Genomic DNA, 18,362 nt, shown 5'->3' with positions numbered 1-18,362 from the left:
TTGTTTGCTTTTGAAAAGAAAGTTTAACTGATTGTGTCACTTCTCATCCCGAAAATTTCCCATGATTGAATCCTCTGCAGAATCCTCTGATTAAAAATACATTAGTGTGAAAACATCTGTACGCCCACTGAACTTTCTATAATCTTTATTATAACTGAAATCATTTGTGAGACCTTTAAATTATCTCTAGAAATGAATCATATTTTAGTACTTAAAGGAATACTTCACATCCGAAATGACCATTTGTATATCGATTACTCATCCCGTTTTCGTTGAATTTGTAAAGAAAATGTTTTTCTCGCATTCTTTCGGTCTACGGAGAATCTAAAACAGACTGTAAAAAGACATTTTGATATAGTTTTGCTGCTGTTATACATGTTCCCCTAAGGGTTCAACCCATCAACATTTTCCAATTTTAGATTCTTCTTTCATTGGAGGCATGCAAGAAAAACTTTTCTTCATGAATCCAACACAGCAGGGGGTGAGCAACTGATATGCAAATGGTCATTTGGGGGGTGAAGTATTCCTTAAGGAAGTACTTTACATATGTCACATTTGAGGAAATCTCCCAAAAAACGCTTTTAAAACATTTAATAAATATTTTTTTCACTCCAGTGAAAATCAGTGGGTGCACATTTACACACAACTACACTGTTGCAACACAGAAACTACTCAATATAATATACTGTATTTAATAATTTTCTCCTACAATGTACAGACATCTGTTTGCAACAGTTTTCAAGGAACTCTGCAGCAGGATAGTTTGGTTTTTGTGCATATAATTGATTATAATTGTCACTCTGTCGTCGGTGAGTGCCCATGTATCCTGCTGGCACTTCTTCAGAGTTTTAGCCCGCCTCTCTCATCACTCGTTTCGTCGCGGGTCAAGGCCACTAATGTGCAAGGCTTCATTTGAGGAGCTCAACTGATCTCAAAGGCCACGTTTCATCTTTGGTCTGTCTCGATTATTTCACATTCCTCAGTAACCTTCTGCCAGAGATTAGTTGAGAGACTAAAATAAACTCAGGTAGCAAACATCTCTTGGGGTCATAGCGTCACAGTCACCGCTGCACATTGGCCGGTAATACAAAACTACTTGGCAGACAAGTGCTAATCTTCATCTACTCTACAGCAAAAACAAAACAAAACAAACTACTTGAAACAAAAGTAACTACAATGTGTACTCAGTAGTACAATATCTTCTAATAAAAATATAGTTTCATGGTGTTCATTCAATTCTTCACTTTCATCTCTGATTAAACACTTCCATTGCTTTTTACTACAATCATTCTTCACGTGTTGCATCCTCAAGTGGAGCTTCTCCCTCAGAGAGATTAGGCTTTGGTTTCAGCATCTGAGGGACGCTTTCCCACATTAAGGCCAATTATAAAGCTTTTCTGTACCGACACACCGCCACAAGCACTTCTGGTGCGAATCTTTCCACGCATAAAAAGGAAGAAGTCAATAGACAAAGGAGTCTGTTCTGCTGTAAAGGTAAACAAAACAGACACCCCAGGACCTGAGGACAGAGGATCTGTGGGGAGCACAAACACCTGAGCTACTAGCACACAATGTCGGAGATACATTCATAGCATATTCTATTATTACGCTCTACAACAGTTTAGTACTGAGAAGATACCCTGTCAGTTCAGCATGTAACACTACATGACTTTTCAAATGTACTAAACTTTGTTCCCTGAGTTTAGGAAAACAATAAGTATAAAATAAATTCTGAATCGAGGTAGTATAAAACAGGAATAGCAAGGGCAGCTGCACACTGACATACAAAAAAAAAAGCAGACATTCATTATCTTTTCATACCATTACTCAATAATGGAGGAAATGAACAAAAATTGAACAAACTAATACTGGCTCAGTACCTCAGCATCATCTGAGGAGATAAATAAACTGCATGTGTGTTTTCTGTCCTTCAGTCCAACAGGTGGAGCAAGAGGAGAGAGCTGCGGTGCCCTTACCATCCAGTGAAATTAGAGCAAAGTAAAAGAAAAAGACAAAATGGGATGACAATCAGAAGAAAAGTCATCAGGAAGTATCAAATGCAATGTAACTGAAGCAGCCCATCACATAACATAGGTATAAGTAGTTATTAAATACACAGTGGAGGTTTACCCGGAGGTAAACCGAGGTAGATAATCAGTGAAAAGGACTCATGCTTCCCTTTCGCTCCAGTGATAAACTCTCTTAAATAATGTCAAAAATGTCAATTTTCGTCACATTTTTGACAGTCTTTTTAGACATTCATGGTGGGTGAGATTTTTTTTTTCAAAAACATACACACACAAATAAAGAGAAAATTAAAAAAGACATTCGTTGAATGAAAAAGAAAGTAACAGAAATCAAACGACCTCTCCCTGCCAACATGATACTCTGTAAAAGGCATTTGTTGGCTTTCTGTTCATTGTGTGTTGGACCAAAAGAGGATAAAGGTAAAAAAAAAGGTCTCTCTCTCCTTGTTTCTTTTCACCTCTCTCTCACTTACATTCAGGCCTGCGGTACACTGCAGCGGAAAATAACTGCAGGACGTTAGGTGGATGAATTCTGGTCAGTTACGGAGTCAGAGAATAGAGCTTTTGGGCCGGTTCATGCTTTGTTGTTTTCTGTGTATCATCATCCGGTTTCTGTTGGTGGTAGTTACATAGTTAAAGGATTCGTTTGACACTTTTGGGAAATATGCCAGAGCAAAGTACATGAAAGTTTGATGAGAAAATCCATGAAATCACTGCCAGCAGCTTGTTAGCTTAGCACAAAGACTCAATCAATCTTCTCATCTATCTCTCCACCAGAGGACAAATAAATGAGAGATCTGTTCAACTGTGTCTCTACTTCAGTGCAGTTTGACTGTTTTTGCAAGTGTACCACAGCCTTCACATGTACACATACATACACACGCTTGCACACACACGCTTGCACACACACGCAGTCTCATACACACTCAGGCACACATGCTTGGAGAGAAAGTGCAGACTGAGGACTGCTCTGCGCCTCATGATGACAGCAGCCGTTCTCGACAGACTCCGTTATCTTCAGGTCAGTCTGACTTTCCTCCATCAGCTTGCCTGACTCCTCAGGGGGGCTGCTGTCCTCTGAGCCTCCGCTGTCCTCCACTGTCAGAGACGGAGGACGGCTGCTGGTACCGGAAGACAGGTTGGTCATCTCTGTCTCGTCGTGAGAGTAACGCCCTGAATCACCAGTGGCATGGCTGCCCTCGCTGTTGGAGGAGCCCTCCGAGTCACTAGGGCGCCAGAGCATGGCCTGCAGGGCGGTAGGCTGGTCCGGAGAGAGTTCCCCTTCGTAGGTCAACACTGTGGTACCGGGCGTGTACGAAACAGTGCTGTGTTTCATGTTCTGCACCACAGAGCAAATGTTGCTTTAGTTAGTTTTGATGGCTCAGGTGTGTAGTTGATATTGATGTCAAAAACTGCAGAATGAGATCTTATTCTGCCTTTGCATGCTTTCATCCAAACTGAAGCCTCAGAGGTCTTTTAATAAAATTTTCTAGTATTAAATGCAGTTCCTGAAATGATTTTTATTACTCAGCAAATGGGTTTTCTTTCCACTTGTTTTTGCTCATTTTCCTTGCTTTTTTGCTCTTAAGAGTAACATTTGCCAAGATAGAACTTTAATATCCTGCTGACATCCTTCATTGATTTCACCTACACTGGATTCATGATTATCACATGAGAAAAGACGCACCTAACAATGTGCTTTAAATATCAAACTCCACTTACAAGATTAAGTTAGGAGGTGTTCTCTGTGCAGAGCACTACCTTGAACTATGAGTGCATTATGATAAAATGGGCATCATACAGGAAACGATATACGGCCAAATTTCCTCTTATTCTTGTTTGTATTATTTTTATTTCTTATTTTTGCTCGTCTCTTAGGTAAGACAAAATCTTACAAGTGTTGGAGAGCACAACTACCGAGATATGAGGAAACATCACGTTGTGACAGTCCACAAGCTGTCCAATGCAAGGAAACATAAGTTTAAAAACTAAAGAACATAAAAACGCACGACTATCATTTAATCAAATTTGGATTATTGTATGTTTTTAAGTAATTATAATGATTGGGTTAAAAAAATTGTGGCTAAAGAAATACTAGTGGTGTACTGATCCCAATTTAAACTATAAAAACCCCTGTATGATATTGTGTGCACTCAGCTTCGAAATGGTTTAAATCATGCTTTTTCCATTCAGTTACAAACCCTATTATTATGCCAGATATGTCTGCTAAGTTTTTTGGCTGAGGTTTCAGTTTGCAATCTATTTTTTCCAGGATTTTTACCTTCCACTTTACTAATTACTTATGAGAACTGAACAAGCAGGACTCATCATCCTCAATCTTACCTGCACTGCTTTACTGTCCTTTTTCACATTACTGCTGAAGGAAAACCATTTCTCTTTCTTCTCAGTGCTCGGCTGAACAGGGCCGAGAGAATTGATAATGAGATTGGTTCCACCCTGCAAGTGAAGAATATATATATTATTTTTTGAAGTATGAAAACAAAAGAGTCATATCCAGTACTGTACTGTAAAGTAGATATAATTTTATGTTATTCTGATTATGTCAGGTCCTCACACGGCAGCAATTGGTATCCTTATGTACAATTTAATGTTCCCCAAAAACTGTATAACTTTAACACATTTCCAAACATTTTCCAGGCCTGAAAAAAATATAATTTAAAACATTTTCCAGCAAAACTAGTACTGGAAAAAGTACTAGTGCTTAGTTGTAAAAGCAGTGTTAAGTGTTAACTACCTTTGCATCAATGAAATGGTTTTGACTCATCATTGGCACGCGCACATCAGCGTTTTCAGCTTGTCCCTCAGAGCTCAGATGTCCTGCAGCTGAGGCAGATGTGTTCACTGCTTCTCTGTACATTTTAACAGCTGAAAATTTCCTGGAGGGAAACAAACATTACAATGTCACTACAGACAGAGGATACTCATGGAAACTGGACATTTGCTGTTAAGTGTTCAGACATATGAAGTACCTGTTTTTGCCTCTGCAGACGATGATGAAAGCACAGATGATGATGCAGATGAGAGCGATGCAGACTCCGACAGTGATCCCTGTCATTGACTTTTGGTCCAGGTGGTAGAAACCATCAGAAAAACCTGTGAAGAGTGAAGAAGACACTGTCAGACCTTCTATCACTTGCTTTAATAAAGTCTGAAAAAGCTTAATCAATTCATCATCAATTTCAAGTTCTATGAGAGGAAGAGCCTGAGCTTAACATATGAAGGGACTCTGTCACGGTGATGTTGATGTTACTTACTTGTTGAGTGAGCAGAGCCACCAGAGACACGGGTATCATGACCGGATGAGAGGTCAGCTCGGACCATCAGCTCCACCGTATGAGAAAACGGCCCATCACCCATGTCGTTGGATGCTGAAACTTTGACAAAGTAAACCTGGCCAGGCTTCAGGTTCTCCAGCAGAGCCATGGTGATGGTTCCTGTTGGTGAGATTTAACTTTGTGTTTAACTGCACATTGTTGGAGAAACAGTTTAACCTTATTTACTGGTGTTTAATGATAATTAACCTTCAGATATTTCACTCTGAGGTAGTGTAATGCATTACATCTGAAATAATGAATTTAGATACGATTATAGATAACAAACTAAATCAGTCACTCTTTAAAAACTCCGTGCTAATTCACTTTGAACAATGATCAAGTTCTGCTCGGATGGAGACAGACAGAATTTTGAGCTGGCGTGTCTTTGTATCACACCAGAAAAGAAGCAAAATTTTGTGCATGAACCTGGGTATCATTTTTCCATCACTGCAGATTGGAGACAATAAATGTCTGCAAAGTCATTTGTCCTGGGAGTGAAGCCAGATTACAATCTTTCCAATTTAATACAAAAGCCAAATGCTAAAGGATGTTTACTTCAATGAATAATGGTCTTAAAGCTCTTGGATCAACATGCTATATCTTGTTTAGATATTTATATTATATATAAATGTATAAACATTTATATATTTGTATATAATCCGTATAAAAAACAAGGTGTAAGAAAGATGAATTGCAGCCAAATTTGGAGTTTCCCAAAATGTCCAATCATTCCTTTAATGTCCACATCTTCAGTAAACACGTCATTCTGTTACTCCAATATTATCAGTTCCTGTCAAGATTTTTTTTTAGTCATCTGACTTTTGAAGAGCAGGACTATGAGATGCAATGGAAGACAAAGATAAAAACAATCCTCGCTGAGAGGTGCTATGTGAAAGAGGAGCAGGGGGTCAGGGGATCAGGGCTATACACATTCCCTTATCCAATACCACCCAGTGCACACACCACCAGGGTCCCATCAGAGAATGAAGGGGGTGGGTGTTCAGTTTGAGGTGATGGGGGGGCTGGGCCGAGCTGGAGGGGCTTTGTGAATGGCTTCACTTTTGACCCCTTTACCGGGGCCAAAGGGGAATCATGTGTGTCCTTTCTTGTGTGTTTCCTGAGGTCATCTGCTCTGAAAAACACCTACGCTGCTTTATAAATGGTGATACAATGACATAGATACTAATAGCTGTTACTAAGTGAAAAGGGTTGCTTTACAAACATTTCTCACTTTATTCTGGTTAGGGCAAAATCACTGTATACAGTAATTTAATAAAGTGGCTCAAAATAGCCTTTGTGTGAAAAGGGTCAGTAAAAAGGTCAATCAAAGTCTTTGTTTTAAACACATTTAATCTCCATACTGGTTTGTTATCAGTAAAACAAAAGCAGTGAGCTCAACCTGTCCTGACACCATTCAGGGACCATTATGAAGAGACGTAGATTAGAGGGTGAAATTAGTTACTGATTTCCAATGGACCCTTTGTGTGGGACAGGAGGTGACCCCCCCCACCCCTCGCACACCTGTATAACCTCTCTCGACACTCTTACTCACCTTCTCTTTGCAGCACTTGCCATTCCCCGGCTATCCAGGCTTTCCTGGAGGCGTACAGGATGGTGTAATGTGTCACAGCTACGCTGGGTTCATCTGGGGGTTTCCATGAAATCAGCGCTGTGTCCTCTTCAATCAGAGTCACTTTCACACTAGAGGGGGGCTGAGTGGGAGCTGTGTGCGGGCATTAAAAGAACAAGGTTAAAATAAAAATACTACTACTATGCAGCAGCAATAACAAAGTTCTTCATAGGTATAATTATGAGGATTGAAATGTTTGATAATCTTGCATTCACCATCGGGGAAAGTGCTCTGATACACCACAGGGCTCCAGGGGCTGGACAGCTGGTCAATGTGGAGGCGAATGGCGAATTCATACTTTGTGTTGGGCTCCAGATCTCGCACCAGGAGGCTCTGCTCATGCCTGCAGAAGAAAGACATAACAGAGGCTTTTAGAGGACAAGTTCACTTAAAATCACAGTGTTATAGCCAAGACCACCTAAATTAAGACCCAGACATGACCAAGCCTTTAAGGGCTTCAGACCAAGTCAAGACCAGACCAGACCAGTGAGAGTCCCACAATGCAGCCATCACTTACAATAACAATACAATGTAACAAACAATGTACAATGTTAAACATGTAAGCCATAGACACTTTAAATTCACCTAAAAGATTCACATACCAATAAAAAATACCAAAGAAAACAAATGAAGACTCCTCTTCAGTCACCTTTTTATGGTCATATATATTGTAAACGTGTATGAATACTGAGAGAGCACCATGAGAAATGTCTTAAGAAAATAATATAAATGCATTGCAAAGATGACATTTATGTGTGGGATTTTTACTTGTCTTCTATGAGTTGGTCCAAGACAAGTAAAAATGCAGTCCTTAAACTGGTCTCAAGACCAAGACTGATCATGAGTACAGCATCACTGATAGATCACTCTAAAAAAAACTACTACCTGACATTTGTGTGCCAAAAAGTACATTAAATATCTTAAATGGTCTTTTATTATGCAGTCAGTCATATTAATCCATAACTACTTTATCAAGTTTTACTGTGTTTCTGAAAAGGAGTTGCCCAGCAGAGGGAGGTGTGGAGCTGTGCTGGCAGTGGGAGGATAACAAAACAACAGAGGGGTTCTGGTGACCAGTACACTTTCCTCCTCTGTGAGGAAAGTATTAATGTTGTTAAGTGTAAAGTCTTGTAAAGAAGCAGTTGAGGCTGTGATATGTCAAGTTGTTGTCAATATCATAACATGTTGCTAGGATAAAAACTTGAACAGCAGCATGAGACCAAGTCATCACACAGTAAGTTAAACAAAACACACATTTGTTTTACATCTGGCTTAACTTTCAAAAAAAAAACATTCTCTGCAATCAGGAAAGCATCTTATAATAGTCAAAACTAATTTATTAAAGCTTCATTCATCAATATTGCAGTTCATTGGGTGACAAAAAACACTGATCAAAACTGCCTTAAATGAAAAGTTGTATCATGAAGAAGTTCTTACGTCTGCAGGTAGAGCACCAGGGAGGCATTCTGCAGGCCCACTGGGTTGCAGCGGACAGTGTAGTTGACCGCATGGCTAGAGGTGAAGGCTGGTCGACCCCAGTGCAGAAAAACGGCGGTCGAACTGTTAGTCTTAGTGTACACGTTGTGTGGAGGAGGTGGAGGAGGCACCAGGCGATCTCTAACAGCTGAGAGATACATTTAGAGTTATTTAATGTCCAGATACAAGCAACACTAGAATTAAAAAATATCTTGTCAAGTATACTGAGGGACTTACAGACACATCCGGGGGTACTGATGGTCTGGTCCGCCTGGTAGCCATCTCCAACAAAATTATAAGCCAGAAGCTTAACGTGGTATTTCTTCCTTGGGTCTGGAAAAAGAAAGAAACCAAACCGTTTAAATAAATCATGTCAAAGAAATGTGAAAACACCAACATTTCTTGCTGCAAAATACACAATAAAAAGTCCGTGTGCACAAATTATCACCACAAACACTCAAATATTCACCACAACACAACGGCGGATGACAACATGACTCGTACAGCCAACAGGAAGCCAGGGTGAAACATGAAAGAGCCGTGGACTGAGTGGGTGTGGGGTCAGCGGGGTTTTCTGGTGTGATGGTGTGGTGGGAACCAGAGGTGAGGCAGAGCGACAGATGCTCATTGCCGTAAGTCCTTTGGTCAGTTTCTGCAGGGCAGCAGAGCAGAAGAGCTCCTCTATCCATCACCCTGTCACCTCCAGTCTTTTGATAAAATGAGCAGGCCCTTTCTCCGGCCTCGGTCAGGCCTGCTGGTCAGTGGTCAGCGGCCACTCCTATTCAGGTCCAGAATCTGGGGGTTAAATTGACGGACAAAATCCCCTGGGAAGGACATCGTGGACAGTCAACAGCAGTTGCAGGCCTCAGTGACCCTGAAGACCCTGCGCTGAACAAACACCATCTGACCAAATGTCCCTTTTACCCCAAAGAGAATAAAGATCAGAGTGTTGCGTACAATATCGATATTGTGAGTCATATTTGTCAACTCATACAGACCGTAAAATAAATGATCCCTAACTTCCTTAATTAACGTTGCTCAAATGCTTGGTCATAGTTTGGTGGGAAGATGAAAATAATGTTTGTAATACTTTTTCGAACCGAGAAAATAAAAATAAAGCATTTTCTAGTCTGAGGCCTTTGAAGTCTCTCTGGAAGTTTGAAATTGGTATGAGCGGGACCACCTATTATTACTGTCATTGTGTCTGGTGTTTGGTTTTGTTCATCAGAAATTCACATTGCTATGGATGCTGCCTCTAAACTGGATTTTAATTAATTTTGAGATTGATATTCCTATGAATATTGCATTAGAAATGGTTTTTCGTGATAATTTTAGGCAGTTTTTACGATTCTCTGTCTGTGTTGTGTTTTTTTTATTATTTCTAATAACCATACATACTTAATGGGTGTCTTTTTGACAAATTCAGGGTTTTCTTCTCTCTTGGCCATTGTTCTAGTAGCCCGAAATGAATGAAATGCTGAGATATAGGCCTTCTATGTATATCCCCTAAAAAGTGTACATCTGTATATCTGTGTCCTCCAACTCCTTAAAATCTATAGGTCCTTGCGACCTCTGTGAGGCTTTGGTGACCCCTAGAGGAAGGCGGGACCTCCAGGTTGGGAACCACTACTCTAGAACAATTTATTCCTGCATGCATGTTGTTGACAGAAGCACATAAAGAAATGTTAAGTAAAAAAATGATGATGCATTTTGCTCAACACAGCACTAAAATGATGTTGAATCTATTACTGTCATTACCATCCTGTCTGTCCTGCAGAGAACAAACTTCTATTGTTGTATGCGACATTTAGGGGCACAACCACTGAAGATGAATATGTGTCCACCGAGGACAAGTTAAGGAGGAGTTGAGTCGAGCTGCTTGCACCCCCCTGCAGCCCTGAGGAGTTTCACTGGAGCCAGACCAGGGCCAGCAGGTCAGGCCGAGATTAAACTCTGAAAGAATCTGAGGTCACGGGTGGGGAATATGAGATGAGCCTCCTCTTGTTTTTTGCTCAGAGACCCTCCTGCCAAAAACTATATGGCTCTGTACGATGACAATTAAAAGTCAAAGAAAAATATTGACATTCTTATCAGAGATATGAACTGCAACATGAATTAGTATAAAATTTAGTGTGATTTTTTTTACCAGCACCTGGTAAAAAATATCTCGCATACCAAGACTGATCTGGAGGAAAATAAGTTCTCTTGATACATACATTTTTCTTTTGCAAAGAATAAATAGAACCAGTACTTTCTGTATATTTTGTTTGTAAAATGTCCACTGTGTTGTCCAGAGTGTCTGCCCATTTTGTTTTGCCTCAGTGTCCACCTCTAAAGAGGCACATAGCAGGCACCTCCACCCAGCCCCACAGTACAATGGGCCTGCCGTAATTATGCGAGAGAGTTGCTCTGCGAGGGGGGAAGCTGTGACATCTGGGCCACGACCTTTGACATGGAATCTAGGCAGGCTAAATCCTGCAAAAGGAGGGGTGATAGGGCTCTCCGTAAGGGGGGAGGGTCAAGCAGGGGAAGTGAGTGGAAAAACAGGGAAGTCAAAATAAAATGCCACTTAATAGGCGATGACACAGCATCCTGATAAGAGAAAACTCAGAGGACAGGTTTGTTTGTCCCTCACATGGACCTGACACCTGAGACTCTTACCTGAAACACTATGTGACCATGTAGTAATAAATACACACTCAGGCCACACATAACGAAATATCTGTCATTGCTTATCGAATTCAGCAGCTTTCTAAAAGATCCTGACAGGCTGCAACCAATGCTTATTTCTATTATCAATGAAGAGTTGAATTTTGTTTTGATTAAAGCGAGTCACCCCAGGTGAAAACAGTTTTTATATGCACTGGTCAATTTTGAGATGTGGGGCTATTTTGCATCTATAACATGTCTTCTTTCAGACTAGTGGAAAGAGAATGCCCAAAATGAGTGTGTGTGTGTGTGTGTGTGTGTGTGTGTGTGTGTATCTGTTTACAGACTGCCACTACCAGCTTTACCTGCTGAGGTCTTCAAAATGCGGGTGTGATGGCCTGGATTTTAGGGACTACCAACTTTTCTTTTTTCCATTATTTCATTTTATTGATATGTATCAGCACTCATATCACCTTTATTACTGCTCTTTCTGTGATTATTTTTATTTTTATTCAGATACCTGTTCTGAACTGATGTGAAGATAGTGAATATTTAACTAGATAATTCCTCATTTGCATATTTAAATAGTAAAATCTCAGAAAACCTGTTATACTAAAAATGAAGGGCTCAATGTAAGTGATCAACTGGGGAAGTTTTTATGGTGATGTCGTAAAAACTTTTCCCCTATTCAACCCAGGCATATCCCCATAATCGTTTCATTTGTGAAACGTTGAACGCTTATATCAGAACCAAAGTGTTCAAATGCCAGCCAGCAGTCCCAAAATGAATAATATTGAGTTTAGTGACACCAGGTCACTAACAAGGAATTTGCTTTGGTGTTTTGTGCATACATTAAACATATTAAGAGAAATGATAAAACTGCAACACTCAAGAACATCAATATAGAATAGAAAAGTCACAACAATGATAACAAATATGTACAATACAGCTGTTTCAGGTAAGAAAAACTGCAGTTTTATGCAGGATGTACACAGAAGAGCAGAAAATTGTTACATTATAAAAGCTGGAGACAATGGCTATCTTTTCCTTGATAAAAGACTGAAATGATTAATTCAATATCAAAATTGCTTTTCAATGATTTCCAATGCATCTACTAATTGTTTCAGCAACACTTGATGCAGCAGAGGATGCCTAAAGTCACAAATGTGGCTGCGTTAGAGTGCTGCTTGAGTTGCCATTCCTTGAGCATTTTCCTGTCCTTCCCACTGGGATAAATCTCACATGGCCTTACACCCATAAATAAGGCTGCTTGTATTAAAGGGCATATTTGAGCCATTTGTGGTCACCCTTCTTTTTTTTTTTACAGCCAAAATGCAGATCCTGTTGGCCCCTGAGGTTTTTGTTCTGCCCTGCGAAAGGCCCCCCAGGCCGCAGCAAGCCAGGCCTGAACAGGGGCCATAAATGTCAACTCCTGCATGAACCCTCACACCAGCATCTATCATCTCTCTCCCTCTCCTCCCCCTCTCTCTCTTTTGCCCTTACTCACACAAATCAGCACATAGATGCATACTGACACACACAGAAGTTAAGCACAAAATGACCTTTTAAACTGATGGTCAGAATCTAGTTTTGAGCCTCATTTTTAATCAAAGGAGCAGAGAAGATACATGGCCCGCAGCTATGAGATAAATCTACAGTTGTGCGCACAGCGCTGCCTGGTGCCAACAGGTATGAGAGGTATTTAAGCCTCGACTACGACTACGTGTTCTTCTCATGGGCCGAGCAGAGAGTACACATGCGAGGAAAGGTCACATCACCATGTCATTTATACCCAACTGGAGCCTCTCAAACACATTCCTGTCTCTCAGGGTGCGCTTTCAATCATCTGGCCCGGTCATAAGTGATAATTTAACAGTCAGCTCAGAGCTTGTCCTTGTGCAGCCACACACAAAGCTAAATCAGCAGTACCTGGTTTTGATTGAGCTGACAGTTCAGAAATCAATGTTATTGGTGAAAAAAATAAAAAGAGTGAGAGAGAGATCTGGCTGATGTTGGATTATAGGAAATACCATTGACAGTACAAGCAGATTTAATTTAGAAAAATAAATCACCTGTTGAGAGAATTCTATAGTCAGCATTTGGCAGTCTGAAGGACAAACTGTGGAGTCTTACATTAGAGCATCTTTAGCAAAAACTATGTAAAATGAAAATTAAATATGCAGCTAGAGACATTTGCAAATAATGCTTCAAAGCAAATCAGCCAAAAAGTAAAAGTTAAACTGTCTCTCTTAGTAGTGGAGGAGACTTAGAATATCTTGCAACGCACTGACTGGAGCAGGAAAGTGCAGGAAGAGAGCAACATGTACTCAAATTCCAACATGATGAACTGGTTGTTGCTTATTGATGTAGTTTCACTGTTACAGCACAAGAGAAATTTGAATGAACGAAAGACCTGTCAACTCTAGCCTCATCGGGTGACTTGTCGGTAAATATCAATTATGGCTGGCGCAGTATCAGTTTTTTACCAAACCATTGTCTTGGCCAAAAGAATTCACAATGATGATTTTATCGCGATATCTTAGAAAATTAAAACAATAGTGATGGTAATGCTGTCAGTTAAATTAATCACACTCAAAATACGAGTGGAAAGAGGTAAAGATGGAGACAACAAATGAAAAAAATCATTTAAGAGGCTCTGGATTATTTACATTATATTATTATGTGTGTATCATTGAGAGGATATTGATATTTCATTTTTTAAATATCATATTTAGTGGCGATAGCACTGTATCACAACACTCCTAATATCAATATTACAAGTTGTCATTACTTAATGAGACCAGCTTGTAGTAAATAGCATGTAGCAGTATTTATTCATAATAAAGTATCTCACATGTCCTAATATGAATATCCTCTTAAGTATCATCATTGTGGATACAGAGTAATTACTTAGCTCAACACTTGTGGAACAGATGATCGCATCTCCAACTTATCACCTGATCGCCTTGAGAGTGAGACTACGTAACGTCTGAGAAATAACATTTTCTTTCTCTTGCGAATGAAGTGAAACTCATTTGCCAAAAATGCAATCTGGCTAAATTCATTACATTCAGAGGTTTTGCTTCAACACCCTGACTTGGTCTGGTGGGAGCAGCAGTTTAATGGTGGCTGATGATGGCAAATTTAAGACACAGTCGATCGTGCTTTATAACTGGCATTACTGACTTTCTCCATATGTGCTTCTGTCAAAGTATATTTTAGCGTGTAGTGTGGATTTATATCAGGATTGCCTCTAAATATGTATATCTGTTTAAATTAAAAAAAAATAAATCTTTCAAGGTTTGCTTTTGTCCCTTTTGAAATCATTGTGTTCAAATTTGATGAATTTATACTCAACTTGAAAAAAATTAAAAATAACTTGCTATTCGACTTGAACTTTAACACCAGTGACTCATGACTTGACCTGGACTCAAGCCTTTCCACTTTAAAGTGCTTGATACTTTCCCCCCACGCCTAAAGATGAAAAAGATGCCTTTGTTAGAACCAGTTTGAAAGCATCCAATCAAATTGCAGGAGAGCCGTGAAGAACTTACATTAGGTTACTGAGTGTCAACTGAAAATTTTATACAAAACATCACATTGTTCACATACAAAAACTATGCGTGGTCATGGAAAAACAAATTGCAGTATGCAAACACATGGGTCGAAAAATTAAAGACGCACTTCCAGCAAACTTGTTTTAACAAATAAAAATACATTTTAGAAGCATTCATGATTTTTTAAAAATTTCATATGTATAATCACTCTTGTGAAGGCTGCATAATAACTTGTTAAGTACTCAAAATCCAAACTTTAGGACTTGGGACTTAACTTTTAATTCAAGACTTGCTTGGGACTTGAGTGCAAAGACTCAAGATTTTCTTGTGACTTGAAAAACAATGACTTGTACCCACATCTGATCAATAGATTAGTGTTTAATTAACGGCGCAGCTGTAATAACAGCAAAAAGCTATGTCTCGAAAAAGGAAGTAATAATTGGTAAAAAGCTGTTTAGTCAGATTCCTCAGAGCACAGCAGGTTTCCTCTGATGCAGGATGTGTTTCCACACAGAAGGTCAGATGGTGCATTTTACACCTCCCTCCTTTATGAGAACGAAATCTCAGAGCTGCAAGATAGTGAGCTCACAAGACACACTCATTGTTTGGCCTGCAGCTCAGTTGGTGAGGCTGCATTTCCTTTAAGCCTCGGCTAATAAACTATCTTTGTGGCTCTCGAAGCCAAACACAATGAGAGTCTTTGATGTCAATGCTCCTCCAGCAACGCTGCTCAAAGCAGTCATAAAACACATAATAAATCAGCCTCCACAAAAACGCTGCCCTCTCCTCAAAACACAGCCCTGCAAAGCTCCTTTATCAAAAAAGAACAAATAGATGATTCTTTTTATTTGAACGAAGCTCTATTTTGAAAGTTGCTAATTTTGTTGATCGGCTTAATATTTATCAGCAGCTGTGACCAAGGCTTTCTCTTCCTCCCAGAAGATTTATTCAATAGTTAGAGGATTGAGAGAAAGTGCAAATCTCTCCATGGCATTACGCACCAATGCAACTGGTACCGTATGACAATAACATAACATATTTTTGAAGGCATTTAATTAATAAAAAAAAAAGAATTTAGTTAATTTCATTTCTTTTAAACTGGCATGATTAGTTGCTGTGTGTATTGGGTGTATTGTATGAATAGTGTTGGTGTTTAACCCACTGAACTAAATATCTAACTAAATGCCTGCAGCAGTTAGAGTTAACACCTATAGTAATTTATAGTGCTTCCTCATTTCTTTCTTTCTGATCCCATCCAAGCACCAAGCTTCCTGATTTACAAGTCAGCTGCTGACCACCTGGTTGACCCCCCCCGGCCACAGATGGTCAGTTGTCCACTGCATTGGCCTGAGCTCCCTCTCCTCTCTCAAACAAAAAAAAGGCCAAAATGAATCTGACCTAAAGGCCAGAAGAGCTGCGATATGTCCCAAACACCATCCGGCAGCTGCTGAGAAGACACACACACTGCACAGAGGTTGGGAGGTCATGGAAGTGGGATGTGGCGCTGTTCTGTTTCACGGCTCGGCTCGACATCTGACGAGGCTTAAGCTAATTAATCACTTATCGTAAGGTTCATCGTCAATAGATGCTGCTGCTGGTTTTTACCACCTCAAAAGTATTTTACTTTTGTGCTTGAACATCTTAAAAAATACCCCTAAAACATGCACATTTTGTCTTACACTTATTTGTAGAAATATTTGGGTGCAAACTCAAATCTGTCTGTGTACTCATATTTGTTTTTTTGTTTGCACACATAAGAAGAAGACTTAAGCTGCCTAAAAATTAGAGCTGCGTGTCGATACTCGATACCTGTAAGGTATTGACTAAAATAACCCAATACCAAGTAGTATTCAAACGTCTTTAGTCATATTATACCTTCATTCAATCATTTCTGTGCCGGGGTTGTGATCCAAGACCATCCCGCCTTGCAGCCAGATCAGCAAACTTTCTGTTGCTGCAACAACAGTATCTGCTTGGTTAGCACAAGCTAACACAGCAGCAGTGGCTTTCATCCAACACTGAGCCATTAAACGGTCCCCACAAACTCACACTGACACCAAAACGACTCTACTCTGTCATTTAACCTGTTTATAACCATTAGATAACAATAGCCGTGTGATGCTAACAGTTAGCCCTGTCTGTTGACCCTTATTCACAAGTATAAGCAGCTTCTGAGGCATATCGTGATTAAGATTATATTCAGGACAGGATATGGTGTTTCCATGAGCACAATGGGTTATTCCCATTAACAAAAGTACTTTTTCTTCAACAAGATGCTCTAAAATCTCATCAGATCAACCAAACATAATCTGATGTAAAAATGAAGCTAATCCTGTGCTGCTGTTGAGCGTCTGTGTTCAAAAGTAGACCATGAAAACACTGTATGATGTAGTGCATAACTACACTGCCACTATGGCAGCAAGTGATCTGAAACAAAACTCACCAAGGCCTCCGATGGTGTATGTATAATCCGAGGCACGCAGCTGAACCGGGGCCCTCTCTGACTGGCTCTCCTCGTGATAGAAGAGTCTGAAGCCCTGAACGCTGGCTGAGTTCCTGGGTACCAGCTGCCAGCGCGCTGAGATAGTGGTGCAGTTTAAAGGCTCCAAATGCAGCTCGGGAGCCAGAGGGACTATAGAGAAAACAATCAGATAAACATCTATATTAAGATAATGATATTATGAAATAAATTACAAACGTACACTTCGACAAGAAAGTGTACACAAACAGTCTTTTTAGGTTCGTGATGACAAAAACACTCTTGCTGTGTGTGTTACGACTTTTCAGAAAAGACCAACGTGTTCTTGGAAAACTGGAAGCTGTTTCCAGTGTTTATGTGAGGGACAGAGGAGGTTCCTGTTCTTTGAAAAGTGAAACTACCATCTGATGCCTTACCAGCTGTTTCACACTCAATGCAGACCAGAGGAAACCACACGAGCAGCCAGGGGAGCCATTTCACACATTTTTATTTTAGGAATGAGGGGAATGATGTTTAGCAATGGAAGGCTCCTGTCTGAGTTTAAACTGGAGACAGAGGGCAATAGAGATGGGCAGGAAAAACAAACCTTCCCCTCCCCCGCCTCAAAGCTTCAGATGTGGCTCTAAACAGCCATATACTCTTTCCCACCCAGAGGCCCGAGTCGCTCCCTTTATGACCCATGACTGAAACCCTTCCAATGTTACTGACAGTGCGGGGCAAAGGTCACAGAGTAACAAACGCAATGCCTTAACAAGATTATAAGATCCTCTCTTGAGTCTGTCTCATGGCCTAAGCAGAAAATAATTCCCTGATCATTTCGGGTCCTCTATGTCCTAATTTTGTGCTTGCATGTCTGAAAGTCTGAAAATCACTAAATCTTTTCACCGCAACATTGTACCTTGAGCGCCAGATGCTTTCGGAGTGCGGTGCGACGTCCAGGCAGACTGCTCCCCCCACCCAACACTGGTGGCAGCAGCAATGCGCAGGAGGTAGATGGTGTCAGGCTGCAGGTTTTCCAGGAGATGCTGGGTCTTTTCTCCAGGTAGCTCGATCTGTGAGACTGTATTCTCAGCACTGGTGCGATAGGACAAACGGTAGGTGGAGACTCGGCCACGACTCAGCTTTTCTGGAAGAGGCTGCCAAGATACCTGGATGTCCATGGGACTGCGGCTGGTGAGGCTGAGCTCAGGAGCCCGGAGGGGAACTGTG

At 40.4% G+C, this 18,362-nt stretch overlaps 1 protein-coding gene across 1 annotated transcript in view; it reads right to left on the bottom strand.

Annotated features, from left to right (window-relative positions):
• Positions 1-2,943: 2,943 nt before the first annotated feature.
• Positions 2,944-18,362, bottom strand: part of LOC121945325 (protogenin A-like) — a 38,039-nt gene continuing 22,620 nt past the window's right edge. The window contains exons 9-19 of the mRNA XM_042489453.1: positions 18,052-18,357; positions 17,118-17,306; positions 8,706-8,801; positions 8,430-8,616; positions 7,208-7,335; positions 6,915-7,085; positions 5,303-5,482; positions 5,018-5,141; positions 4,783-4,924; positions 4,371-4,484; positions 2,944-3,366 (exon numbers count right to left, since the gene is read on the bottom strand). Coding sequence (XP_042345387.1) covers positions 2,944-3,366; positions 4,371-4,484; positions 4,783-4,924; positions 5,018-5,141; positions 5,303-5,482; positions 6,915-7,085; positions 7,208-7,335; positions 8,430-8,616; positions 8,706-8,801; positions 17,118-17,306; positions 18,052-18,357 — 2,060 coding nt within the window. The remainder of the gene's footprint in view (positions 3,367-4,370; positions 4,485-4,782; positions 4,925-5,017; positions 5,142-5,302; positions 5,483-6,914; positions 7,086-7,207; positions 7,336-8,429; positions 8,617-8,705; positions 8,802-17,117; positions 17,307-18,051; positions 18,358-18,362) is intronic.

The sequence above is a fragment of the Plectropomus leopardus genome, chromosome 1 (genome assembly GCF_008729295.1).
Source record: "Plectropomus leopardus isolate mb chromosome 1, YSFRI_Pleo_2.0, whole genome shotgun sequence".
NCBI classification, from domain to species: Eukaryota; Metazoa; Chordata; class Actinopteri; order Perciformes; family Serranidae; genus Plectropomus; species Plectropomus leopardus.
This window is presented reverse-complemented; position numbering and strand designations above follow the sequence as displayed.